Source organism: Alternaria arbusti (assembly GCF_024043155.1).
Source record: "Alternaria arbusti strain BMP 1465 chromosome Unknown scaffold_22, whole genome shotgun sequence".
Classification (NCBI taxonomy): Eukaryota; Fungi; Ascomycota; class Dothideomycetes; order Pleosporales; family Pleosporaceae; genus Alternaria; species Alternaria arbusti.
In genome coordinates, this window is record NW_026249962.1 from 254,996 (window position 1) to 267,701 (window position 12,706).

General features: G+C 51.4%; 3 protein-coding genes across 3 annotated transcripts; 1 reads left to right on the forward strand and 2 right to left on the reverse strand.

Annotated features, from left to right (window-relative positions):
• Positions 1-2,545: 2,545 nt before the first annotated feature.
• On the reverse strand, positions 2,546-4,094 carry J4E86_010499 (uncharacterized protein; the record flags this gene model as incomplete). The annotated part of the gene is made up of 3 exons (XM_051450997.1): positions 2,546-2,559; positions 2,580-2,978; positions 3,077-4,094. The coding sequence occupies 3 exons, from the start codon at positions 4,092-4,094 to the stop codon at positions 2,546-2,548; spliced, it is 1,431 nt and encodes a 476-aa protein (XP_051297894.1).
• Positions 4,095-5,544: 1,450 nt separating this feature from the next.
• J4E86_010500 (uncharacterized protein) lies at positions 5,545-8,326 on the reverse strand (the record flags this gene model as incomplete). Its single annotated transcript, XM_051450998.1, has 7 exons — positions 5,545-6,600; positions 6,682-6,819; positions 6,864-7,276; positions 7,323-7,707; positions 7,838-7,987; positions 8,042-8,111; positions 8,187-8,326. 7 exons carry the CDS (start codon positions 8,324-8,326, stop codon positions 5,545-5,547), a joined length of 2,352 nt encoding a protein of 783 aa, XP_051297895.1.
• A 495-nt stretch (positions 8,327-8,821) lies between these two features.
• Positions 8,822-9,393, forward strand: J4E86_010501 (uncharacterized protein; the record flags this gene model as incomplete). Its single annotated transcript, XM_051450999.1, has 2 exons — positions 8,822-8,858; positions 8,918-9,393. 2 exons carry the CDS (start codon positions 8,822-8,824, stop codon positions 9,391-9,393), a joined length of 513 nt encoding a protein of 170 aa, XP_051297896.1.
• Positions 9,394-12,706: the final 3,313 nt, after the last annotated feature.

Sequence of the window (12,706 nt, forward strand, 5' to 3'; positions counted from 1 at the left end):
TAAAGCCATTGATGGCTGGCCTGCTTCGACTGCTCCCGACCTATATTAGAATACCGCTATTCTCCTATACCTCCTACGCCTTCTTCATCATCCATTACTGCGTGCAAAAGACCGAAAGGAATTCAGAATGAAACTATGAGAAGTGAAAGATCAAAACTCGCAAGAGCTAGAGCAATGTCCGCTCCCCGCCGCGCCCAGCTACAAAACCGCATCCACTTCAGCATATGCTCTTCTTTCCTCTGCTTTCCTACACTCTGTACCCGAGATACCTACTAAAAAAAGCTCAGCCACCAGTGCATAAGAAGCAGACGACTAAAAGACTCACTCTTACCACTGCTTGTCGCGCTGGGCTATAAAACACTCTGTTTTCTGGCTATGCTTTTCTCTTTTTCTCTCATACATCTACGTTTAAACTCAATGCAAAAACTGGAATAGTTTGGTCGGATGAGAGGTTGAGAGCTCGAAAAACAATGTTCTTCATCTGTCATGTCGGAGTTTCTCGGAACAGGTTACGAAGCATAAAAATACACCCTCCTCTGCTTCTACTCCATGCTTCATCAACAAAACTTCCTTTTTAAGATACCAAAAGCGAGACCAAAAGAAGCGATGAGAAGACCGAGTTCTAAAAGAAGTTGAGTCAAAGCGCATGTCCTCCGTTCCCTGCGGGAGCAGGGCGTGTATAGAACACTTCTCTTCTGCTTCTTCTTCCTGCTCTCTACCTACCCTTTCCGGGACACATTACCAAAGGCATCGCTGATCCAACATATGATCTGAGTCGGGTCGAACCAGAAAGTCCATATCGGACGGATCATGTCCTGACCTGTGCGCCTGTGGCCAAAAAAAGTTTCTGGAAGAAATGATGTTCTGGTGTTCTGTCGTCTGCAAGTAGGCCTATGCATACGTCTGAAGCATGGAAATAGTATATGTGACAGACTGTCAAAAATGCTCGAAGAACACTTCAATGTTCGCGTGCGCGTCGAGGGCACACGTTCAAATAGAGACATGCGTGTTAGCGTTGTGTCGTAGTAGCGCTGGACAGAGCATAAGACCAGAACATATAAAGCGCCCTCCTTCTGCTGTCCCTCATACTCCTCCTATACACATCCTTTACTTCACCCAAAATACCAAAAGTCAGACGATTTCGAATCATGGAAAGCAGACGACCAAAAATCGAATCCCATCCATTACATGTCTGACTTGCTTCGACTTCTAAAAACCTTACCTCGAGGTACCATGTTCTCTTTCTCGCCTCTCGCTGCCTTGCTACAACCCAAACTCTGAACGATCATCTGCATGATCTTGAAGAAGAAACATGAAATGCGATTCCTCCCGAAATAATATATCTTGCTCGTCATGATCAACTCGATCCGACCTGGCCTACCAAAAGTTGTACGCCTGCATCATATGTTCTTCCGACTGTTCAAGAGAATGGCTACTGAAAACATGATACCAAAAGAAGAAGTTAAATTGCTATGAGAGGCGGAAGACCAGAAACATAGTCCTTAGGGCGGTATGACCGCGGTGCTCACGGCGGGGCGAGAAGGGTATAAAAGACCCTCTCTTCTGCCCTTTCCTCTCTTCCTTATTACAATTCGGCGTGGGCTCAACACCAAAGCAGAAGGGGTCACTCTTATGAGAGAAGAGGCTGGGAGACCAAAAACAGGATCCGTGGGAGACCATGTTCTGAGCTTTCTCTGGAGAGAGGTTCCCAACGTCGGCTAGCGGAGCAAAACTGCGGCGAATTAATGTCATGTCCAAGACGTTGACTGTGTCCGCGATGAGAACCGCCTTTCCTGTTGAATGGACCGGATGTCAATCATATGTTTGTTCATATTATGCATTACTTCGTATCAAATCTCCCATCGCTACTCAACCAGGTCGTCTGACTTTCTTCAACCTATTCCTCCATCCTCTACCCTTCCCGCTCTTCCCTTCTCTTGTATCTTTCGAAGTGTCCGCAGGCTCGCCTTCTTTTCCTCTCGGATACCCGTTGCCTGAAGCACTCGGTTCATCATCTCGATCCCGAGTATCGTCCTCATGATTTCGTTCCCACAGCCCCTCCCCCACAAGCGTCGCCTCCCGACTCAGCGGCTTCCGACTCAGCCTTGCCTCCTCCACACCGCGTAGGTATCTTTTCCGCAATTCCTCGTCGCTGAGGACGTGGACAGAAAGATCTGTATCCGACCTAGCCAGCGGTCTAATCTCCATATCCATGTCTTCAGTCGGAGAAGCCATCCACGCTTTCTCCTTGCCCGCCGACGCGAAAGTAGGACTTGGCGTTGATAACAAGGGTGTTGGTGACATGGGTGACTTCGCCGCACCCTCTGTATCTGTATCCGTATCTTCAAGGTCCTGCAAAAAGAGCCCATGATCCACAACCGTGCCTCTCGTACCTTTCTTGCCATACAACTGCCTCCCCAACGCCCTATTCTTCGCGCTAATGAGATCTTTCCCGCTTAATCCCGTGCGCCGCCTCGCCGCGACCGCCATCGCAAACGCCGCGCGCAACGGCGTAAGTCTGTAGCCCTCCTTGACAAGCGTGGAATTAAATTGTGCGTCCTGCCACAGCACGTACATACTAAACACCCAGGCACTCGTCACAAACATGAACAAACCAGCCATGAGTGTCGAGAAACCCCATTGGTAGGTTGGATTGGCGGTGTCGGGGAGGCAGCGGCTTTTCCCGATGAGCGAGTCGTACTGATACCCTATGCTATTGTAGCAGTACCCGTAGTCTCCGACGAGGTCGTCGGCGTTGTACGTTTTGCCACCCACAGGGACGGAGACGCTGGTGTTGCAGAGATGAGTGATGGAGTCTTGATTGTAGACCTTTTCTTCCGTCCAGGTCTGTGTGTTGTTGGGGAAGTCGAAGGTGCAATTGAACAAAAGATCGTCGTATTGATTGAACGAGGTGTGCTGCCAGAGGTCTCTTTGTTCGGCGGCGGTTACAGTGGTGCCGTTGGCGAATTTGCAGTCACCTATTTTCGTTGGTATTAGTATGTCGAAATATTATTGGGGGAGCGGTTGGATGGTGGGTGTGGGTATGTGAGGGGTAAGGTGGAGGACGACGACGTACAACTTTGGCGTCTCTTATCCGTAATGTAGCCATAATCACTGCGCAGATCGTAGTCCGCACAGCCCGGTTGCTTCCACGTCTCGTTCTTCGTGCCTAAGATAACCCACGTATTTGATAATTGGGAAGCGGGGATGATGTTGTTCGACCCGTCGATGTCGAGCCACGCGATAGAAGTGCTGTCGTAACCTGTCATGGCGCCGAGGACAATGGGTACAAGAAGCACGTAACCTGTCGACCAAAACATGTAGAAGAACAAAAATCGCGTCCGTATACTCTTCGCAGTCCATAGCTCTTTCGTCAACGCCCATAGACAGTGCAACCCGGGCCCTTCCATAGCCATCCTCTGGAAAATGCTGAAGCTCGCCGGATGTCGTTCGATCGCGCGTAGTAACGCGTCGCAGAAGACATTGTACGTGGCCCACCACGCCAATGCCTGTGCGCCTTTCCCGATAAGCAAGTCCCAGAGTATGTCTATCGTCTTGGCCTGTGAGAAGGTGAATTGACCCCACGTAGCGTCCAGCGTAAAGAGTTTCTCTATTCCCGTCACCGTTGCATTCTGAGGGTCTCCGCCGATGGTGTTTCCGCATGACAAAGTCTTGTCTGCGAAAATGTGACTTATCGGTGTCACCGTACCTGCTGCAAATACGGGCAGGATGACCCAGCTGAGCAAGAGGAGAGAGGCGTAGAACTGCTTCTTCGACCACCGGAAGTGTTTCCATAGTGGTGCATTCTTAATCGTCCGCGCGGTCCATTTGGTGGCGTGCCAGATAGTCAAACAGGCGTCGTGCAACATCCAGGTCCAGCGTACTTTCCATCGCGGTTTCGACGGCCAACCTCGCGGTGTGCATGTTGCCTCATGCACACTATCATTACCCCAGGTCTTGACGCGTTCTTGCTGTATTGCTGTCTTTCCTTCCGAAAACGATTCTTGCGTCGAGTTGACAGACGTACACGCAACTTTAATGTCCTCCTCTTCCGCAGCCAAAGCCTTCTTATCATCGTATCCCAACGCCGCCATCTCGTATCAATGCCAGCGAAGGCGACGCGAGATCGCGGTTAGTGCATTCGTATGCGCAACTCGGTGTCGAAGAAGCGAGGACGGTGGTGGCGAAGGGAGGCCAGGGAGGTAGTTAGGCAGCCCACAGGTCCGCAGTTCGCATTCGTCTCGAGAAAAGGGAGAAGCGTCGAACAAAAGATATTCGGCGAGACCTACGCGTCGCGGGATGCCTGAGCGGAATTACCCCGGGCTAAGCTTCGTTCGTCGTCGCTTGGCCGCTTCGCTGCATGGATGCATGTGCCCAAGCTACAGGTAGTTCACCCGGGAAATTCCAATACCTGCGCGCAAGCACGGAGAGAACTCCTCTTCGCTTTCATCCTGCAGAACGTTCTTCCGCTGTGAAACTTCAGTGTTTTGTAGACCTCACTGGGAGATTCCGAAGATTCGATAGCATAGAGGTGAACACCAAGATCGCGTGCTGTCGTGCAATCGTATCCAGGAGCGTGAGACGGTCAAGGGAAGGATTGGGTTCCCCAGCACGATGTGAGGCTGTGTACTTCGTCACTAATCCCAAAACAGCTAGATTCAGGGACATCTCTCGGCTAGCTAGGTTGCGCCCTGCACGTCGCAAGGCAGACATGAAAGTGACAGTTCTTGTGTTCGCAGTCTTCTAGTAGTAATTTAGTTACAACTACCTTGATTGTTCGACTATGGTTGTTTCAAGATACCCGGTTCAATACGTGATGACGTTGCTGTGCCTGCGGGCTCTGAATTACGCCGAGTCTAAGAGTGACATGAACTCTCCTATCGTTAGCGGACCGGAGTACAGTAACAAAGCTAAAAGCTTACTGACCTAATTACGCGAAGATATCATGGCAAGTTCCTCATCTCTGCTCACGATGTCACCGTCGCCAACGCTATCCACGATCGATTAAGGGAAGTAACGATCCAGCAACGACGCCAACGATATCAGGATTGTATGCGATCACGATCAATCAATGAAAGTAACCATTCGTCAACGGCATGCAACGATTGATCAACGATAACCGACGTCACCGATGCTATGAACCATCCATCAACGACATCAAGAATCCATCACCAACATACCTACTCTACGATCTAGCTGCCGCGGTCATCCGGAAGACCATTGACGACGAGCTACTCACAAGTCACAATTCCGGCGACAACAAAACTACTGCTTAAACCCTCGCATCCAACACTAGCAAAGGCGACGACGAACTGAAGAGCCCTCACGACATCACCGTTCTCACCTCACATCTTCAATCCAACAAATCCATTCCATCAAATACCAGTATGAATAATCTCGAGCACCAGGCCCATCCCCTCAAGGAGAAAAACAATAGAGAACCCTTTATGTATACATCCAAACGCCCATTGAAACACGCACATCCCCCACAAATACACTCCGTCATCTCTCTCCTTCACATTCACTCACACTGAAATATCACACTCAACTCCCCACAGGCGTCCCACTCCGACTAAGCACACTAGCCGAACTATTAGTCCGAAGTACTGGCGTTGCACTCCTACTGCGCTCTCTCTCGCGATCCCTCTCTTCGGTTTTAACTCGCTCCCTTGCTTCCTCGACAAGACGCTTAGCCTCGCGTACATTGCGCATAGTCCTACTAAGCTTGCCCTCTTTGCCATCTTGGATCTTCTGCAGTTCACCTCTCGCTTCGATATCTTCTTTAGTCTTAGTAACGAAAGACTTGAGGCTGACTTTGATATTCTGACGCAAGTCCTGGCCTTCGTCGAAGATGGCGTCGCTGTCGCGGATGGATTTGACGTTTTCGACGCGGCGGGTAAGGTACAGGGTGGGGCGACGGGCGGCGGCGGAGGCGGCGGCGGCGAATTGTTCGCGGCGTTGGGCGATGATGCGTTGGACTTCTTCTTCGTAGGCGGTCTCGTAGACGTTGATGTCGACGTTGGAGGGGGATTCGGAGACGATGCAGCCGTCTTCGGGTTCGGGGAGGAAGTCTTCGCCTGTGCCGATGTTGAGGAAGAGTGTGTCTTCTAGTGGGTTGTGTGCGTGGCCTTTGCCGAGAGGTGTGGTTGGCGCTGATGATGAGGGGGCGAGGCCCCCGGGAGTTGAGATGGAATGTATGGGCGCGGGCCGGATTGACATGTTCTCGTGGATGATCTTGGCTTCACTGAGACCTGGAGCCGTCGGCGTCGTCGGACTGCCAGAAGTAGATCCCTTGCTGGCTGAACGCTTCCCTGCCACCTCAGGTCGGAGACCAGGTTTGGTGTATGCCATGTCGTCCATGTTATGGGGAAGTCTCTGGCCCTTTTCGTCGATTTTGATCTGATGGTGTACACCCTCGGAGGAGAGTGCGCTCTCAACTGGTCGGCGGTCGTGTGTGTCTTGTGATTTTGATTTGCGTAGTGCTGATGGTCGCATGGACATGGGCGGCTGAACGATTCGCGAGGCACTGCCCAGTATACTCTCTATGCGGTCCGGTCGCCGTCTGAAGAGCAGCTGCTTGAACCGCTTCACTGCCCGTACCTATGCAGTTGTTAGCTCAAGAATGGCTACGATACTTTGATACCAATGCTTTCGCATGCGATAGGGAAGACGTGCACCTACCACTGTTACCAAGTGACCCATGTTGCCCGTGATGGCAGCATTGACTTCCTCATCGGTAGGCGGATCAATGATAATGGCGACGTTCTCCGACTTTGCTAACAAAGGGTCCGTCCCTTGTCGCGTGACCCACGGGTGTTCCTGGAAAGTCAGTCTTACGCGATGAAGATGGGCAGTCAACTCACTCTGATCTCTTCCATGGTTATCCTCTTTTTGGGGTCCTTGTCCATGAGCCTCACCAGAAGATCCTTCAGCTCGGGATTGCATTCAGTCTCAAATTCCAATGGGTCCATCCGTATTGATTGGTAAAGCTCGATCATACCGTGCTTTTCGAATGGTATACGGCCAAAAAGAAGACAGTATAATGTGCAGCCCATGGACCATATGTCGGCGGCTCTTCCAGAAACATGGCCATGTTTGGCAACGCACAGCTCCGGCGGCATAAACGCTGGCGAGCCCGCTGACTTGGCCGTCTTCATCTCGCCTTCCTTGTCGAACATTTCTGAGACGCCGAAATCAACAATCTTCAGCACGTCCTCTTCGGTGATTAGGCAGTTGTCGGGCTTGATGTCTCGATGGATAATACCCTGGGCGTGGACTGACACATATTAGCATTGTCTCGCGAATGATCTAACTTCACGTACGGTACTCAAGACCCAGTATCATGTCTCTGAACCAACACCGACACTGCTCTTCGCTGTAGGGGTCGGCGCGCTCCTCGAGACCAACTTGCATGACGACGCCTTTCTTGCACATCTCCATGACCATGTACAGCGAGTCCTCCTCTGGGTCGTCCAGCACCTCGATCAATGTGACCAGGTTCGGGTGGTGTAGCTTCTTCATGATGGCAATCTCTTCCTTGATCAGCTCGAAAGCATTGTTCTCTTCGGTAACTGAATGCCGGTGCAGCGGTGAATTGAAGCCTATGCCAGCAGGGAGCGCGCGCATTCGTTTCGCGGCGGTCGGTCGGCGTAGGAGGTTGGACTGAGCGCGTTTCCGCAGTCGGGATTTGGAGAATTCCTTCACAGCCTGCGCGTTGATGCGTCAGCGAGAGCCAATGCCTGTACCTCGAGGGAACCCGCATCGTCTTATTGGGGGCATGCGCCCGGGTGGTGCCTTCTCTTTCCGGTGGAGATGTCGAGAGAGCTGGTATCCTCACATATTCTTGGCCATACTGGTCGACAGCGAGATGGACGGCGCCAAAGGAGCCGCGGCCAATCTCCTGCTTGACTAGGTACTGGTTGATGCGGTGTTGGGCGCTGCCGTCATCTTCGCTGTTGCTGTACTCGGAGCGCGCATTGAATGTTTCCTGTGCTGTTAGAGGTGGCTCAGGGTCGCAGCTTCTGCATTCAGTGGGTCGCACCTTCACACGTCTCGTCGAGGAAGCGGCGCGCTTGTGGTGTCGTAACGGGCTCTGGTATGCGGGTGTTGACCTTGTCTAGCATCAGCTCCGGCCAGGACCAGCACCTCCGCGGGGTAGCCATGGCATATCCCCGGGCAACACGCACATAAACTTGACGGGGGGCGGTCGTCCGGCCTCGCTGACAGCTGGGACTTCTAGGGAGGGTTGCGATGTGTAGATGCGCAGGTCGGACTCGGATGGGCGCTTGGGGGGAGGTGTGGACGAGGGCGTGGGCGGGTGTGACATAACTACCTCGCAGTCGAGGGCACGGCAGATGCTAAGTACGTAGTTGATAAGATGGACACGGGCCTAGGAGACGGCTAGGGAGAAATAATATGGGGAAGTTCGGGGCGCTGGACTACGACGTTCCGACAGCCCAGGATGTCTTTTGCTCTGGGGCCCGACTAAGAGGGGAGCGATGCAGCAGAGAGGGGGCCTTTCCTGACATTTCTTTCAGCCTCACCCGTTGACGGGCAATCACATCACCCCCATCCACCCACCGCACTTGGCGCACGCTGTCCCCACCGTCTAGGCTCTCTGTTACCCACTCGGCTAGTGAATTGCGTATACACTCCTGGGCACAGCTCAATAAACACGTTCCTATCTTGGCCGCCATATCGCGACGCTCAATTGGCACGGTCACCACACCCGCTTCCCTATCTCCAACACCACAAGCATAACACCACGCATACCAATAACCTCGCCCCATTGTCGCATCCTCCACGACGTCATACTCCCGCAATGGTCCTCTACAGCTTCTACATCTTCGATCGGCACAGTAAGTCGTCATGTGAAGTTGCGATCACCGCTTTGTACACGCGCTGACCGCACGTGCAGCCGAGTGCATCTACTCGCGCCGCTGGACGCCCGCCCGCCCAACCTCGTCCTCGTCCAAAGCTGCCGCCCGCCCGCCGTCTGGCGCCTCCATCGCGAGTAATGGCGACGTGGTTGCTGCCGTTCGCAAAGGCATGTCGCATTCCGACGACGAGAAGCTCGTCTTTGGCCTGGTCTTCTCCCTCCGTAACCTCGTCACCAAGCTAGGTGGTGCCGACGACACATTTCTCTCCTATCGCACCGGCGAGTACAAGCTACACTACTACGAGACGCCTACGCGCATGAAGTTTGTCATGCTCACCGATACAAAGGTTATCAACCTAAGACAGTATTTGCACCAGATCTGGGCGAATCTGTATGTGGAATACGTGGTCAAGAACCCGCTTGCGCCAACGGAGCACCCTGGCGGCATTGGCGTTGCGAATGAGCTGTTCGAGCGGGGGTTAGAGGCCTTCATCACCGCGGTTCTACCAGTATGAACACGATACCTCAATTGGACAAACAATAGCGAGAGCAGCTTCGGGCTCAAAGCATAGTATGCAGCTTATTGAGGATCTAGGAAGTCGGCCACGTGTCTTGAATGATACAGCTACAAGATATCGAGCAGCGGTCACCCTCCACTTCAGCCACATGTTTGGTAGCATCGCACACAACCACCGAGAACTCCGCACGCGATATGTCGACCCCACGAACGAGGCCCGACATACACACAAGCTTCGAGCACACCGGGAGCAGCCGAGCTACCATGCACCCCCGACGCTCCCCGCCCCACATTCATGTACACAGCCTCACTCCAAGGCTAAACTACATGGCGCTATCTACACTGCTCTACGAGCTTAGCTTGGACTGGCGGCCTGCAGCAGGGTATAGAGGGATACCATAGCAGGACAGCAAACAAATATACTATCTTCCATACACATCCATTTCCAGCCTCTTTCATCGCCTCTTGCATTTCGATTTTGAAACTGAGGAAACCCAAGCTTACTGTGGAAACCATAAGAGTTGTTTCGTACTAGGTCGGCAGAACGTGGTTGAGCAAACGAAAAAGTGCCTTTGGTGGCTTTTAATCAATGTGAAGTTGATCGATCGGGAGAAGGACATATCATGCAACACCATAGTTTTTTACAGTGGTTCTTCTCATGCGTCACTCTCTGCTCGTTTTCGAGTCTGGGAGGTTGGGAATTGGGAAGAAGGTGACGGCAGGACTTTCATTTGGCGAAGGTGAGGACACTTGAGTGCTGGTCATCACACCGAAATTCCGTATTTTTGGGGGAAGAAGAGACGCAGCCATTCCTATCTTTCTTGTCGCGTTTTTTGAGTTTGTACTTGAAGCAGTGGAGAAGAGGAACAGACATCTGAGTGTTATACCAGCATTTTGATAATCTTTTAGAACATCATCCTACAGAAAAACGTCGACTTTTTGGACATGAGAATACGAGCCGACCACCGCAGCCTTTTCATTGCCAAATACTCGATCGCTTTCGGTGCTCAGTCATGGAACCGAAAAGAACAGGTTTTTGGGAGAGAGCAGAGAAACAGTCATTCGAGGTCGGCTTTGTTATTTTTGCTGATATCGTCAGAAGACGCACGGAAGAGGGACGAGCATGAAGCATTAAGCTAGCGATTGTATGATCGATCTGAGTGTGGCTGGAGAAGATACGTGTTTTTTGTAGGTGGCGGATGCGAGGAGAAGACCAGTTCTTCTCATCCGCTGTGAGGATGCGAGTTTTGGAGCAAATCATGTGCGGATAAAGTTGGGGTTTGGAAGACGGAGGAAGTCATAGTAATGGTGTTCAGAGTTTTGAACTGTCGGTAGGAGAAGCTCGGAGGAGGAACGATCATACAGAGCAACGAGCAAAGTTTTATGATCTTTTGCGAGCAAGGTCGGGAAGAACAGACATGACGGTGTTCGTCATGTTATTGCGACAGAGACAGCGGCGCGCTCATGGTCTTGAACGCCTGGCGTTTTTCGAAGATCGCCCAAGTGGTCATGATCATCGAACTGACAGGTTTTTGGAAAGCAGAGGAGGAGCGAACAGCCATAAGATCTGAACATTTCGCTTTTTGAAGGCCCAAAGGAAGAAGTGCGGAGTTTGAGAGAAGAAGATGAGTCGCAGTAGATGCTTATATATACACGTCCGCTCGGAGCCGGTGCGGCGCTCATAGAGAGATCATGCGGCATGTTTGATGTGCATGTATGCTAATATCCATGCTTTTTGGTGGGTGGGCGCGAGAAGTCAGTCTCTCTCATGGCAATCTCATGGCAATCTCATTGCCTAGTTTCGGATGCCGATCATGACATCGTTCACTTTAGTTCTCGAAAGAGGAGAAAGAGTCGCACAGCCATGGTATTGTAAGGCCGACGTTTTGAAAGTACAGAGAAAGAAGTGTGGAATATGCGAGAAGAAGACGAGCCGCCGAAGGTGTTTATATACATCCGCCAAGGCCCCACGTCATCCCCATCGCGGAAGATCATACTGCCTTTGCGTCCACATGTGCTTTCGGAGTTGAAAGTCTTGGAGGATAGAAGCGAGGGGTCGGTCTTTTTCATGCCACACTTGCAGCTACCTTTCGAGTGCTGATCATGTGTTCATGTGATTGAATTTTGAAAGACTGGCACAGCCATCGCTCGTACTTCTCTACGTTTTGGTAAGCACAAGAAGGAGGTAAGGATAGGTGTAGTGAAGAGCACGCGCCGACAGCGGACTTTATATGCATACTCAGCGCGGACCAACTCAGTGCTCATGGAAATGAGAGAAGTCATTTTTGCTCCCGCATAGCCAAAAAGGTGGGCGTTTGGAGATGTTGAGAAGAAGGAGGCGATCTCACTCATGCAGGCGCTGCTAACGTCTTTTGTGACGATCATGCATAGGTACTAGAGTGGCCTTCGAAAACGAACACAGCCATTCATACTCGCGCAGCTAATTTTGGTAGAAGACAGGAAGAAGTGTAGACGGGTGTTGTAAAGAAGACAAGCTGCACAGCAGCGTTCATATAAACAACGGGCGCGGTACTGCCCAGTGCTCATGGCCAACAATCTTCTTGTACTTTTGGTTCGCACATTTGATACTTGGTCGTTCATCTCGGTACTTTAAAAACCAGTCGCTCACCTCATGCATTCGGCTCTCATGGTTATGTTTCTGATGCTGGCCATAAATTCCGATCACATTGGTTTTGGATAAGGAAGAGAAGCACACAGCCATGTATAGTAACTCCATGCATTTTGGAAATTTGGCGGAGGGAAGTACTGAAAGTGGTAGAAAGAGGAAGACAAGTACCAGGACCGAGTATTTATACGCAGAGCTGGCCAACTCCCCAGTGCTCATTTCTGATTTTGTACATGGTTTCAGCACATCGTGGGCAGTGTTTGGCTTTTCGAATTCGCGACTGTTATCGACCGGACCCATGATCTCGCTCATAAATTGAATCTCTTCCGACTTCAGTCGTCAGTGATTGCTTTGTCTTTTTGGAACAGAAGGGCACACCCATGAAATCTGCTGCGAGCCATTTTGGAAGTTCGCAGTAGGAGTGCGAATGATAGTGAGAAGAACAATAACAGTCGTGGATCTCGCGTTTTATACGCAGATGGCATCATCTTCATCTCAGCGAATAACTCCAGATTCTCCACATAGAAGCCTGCATTTCTGCTTTTCGTATTTGCAAGCGTTAGAGTCTTTTTACTCATGCGAACTATGCTTTCAAGTTTCGGCGCTGGTCATAGATTCGGCGCCATGTTATTTTTCGGGGAGGAGGAAAGAACAGACATAGCATGCTCGGGGTTCGGGTTCTGAT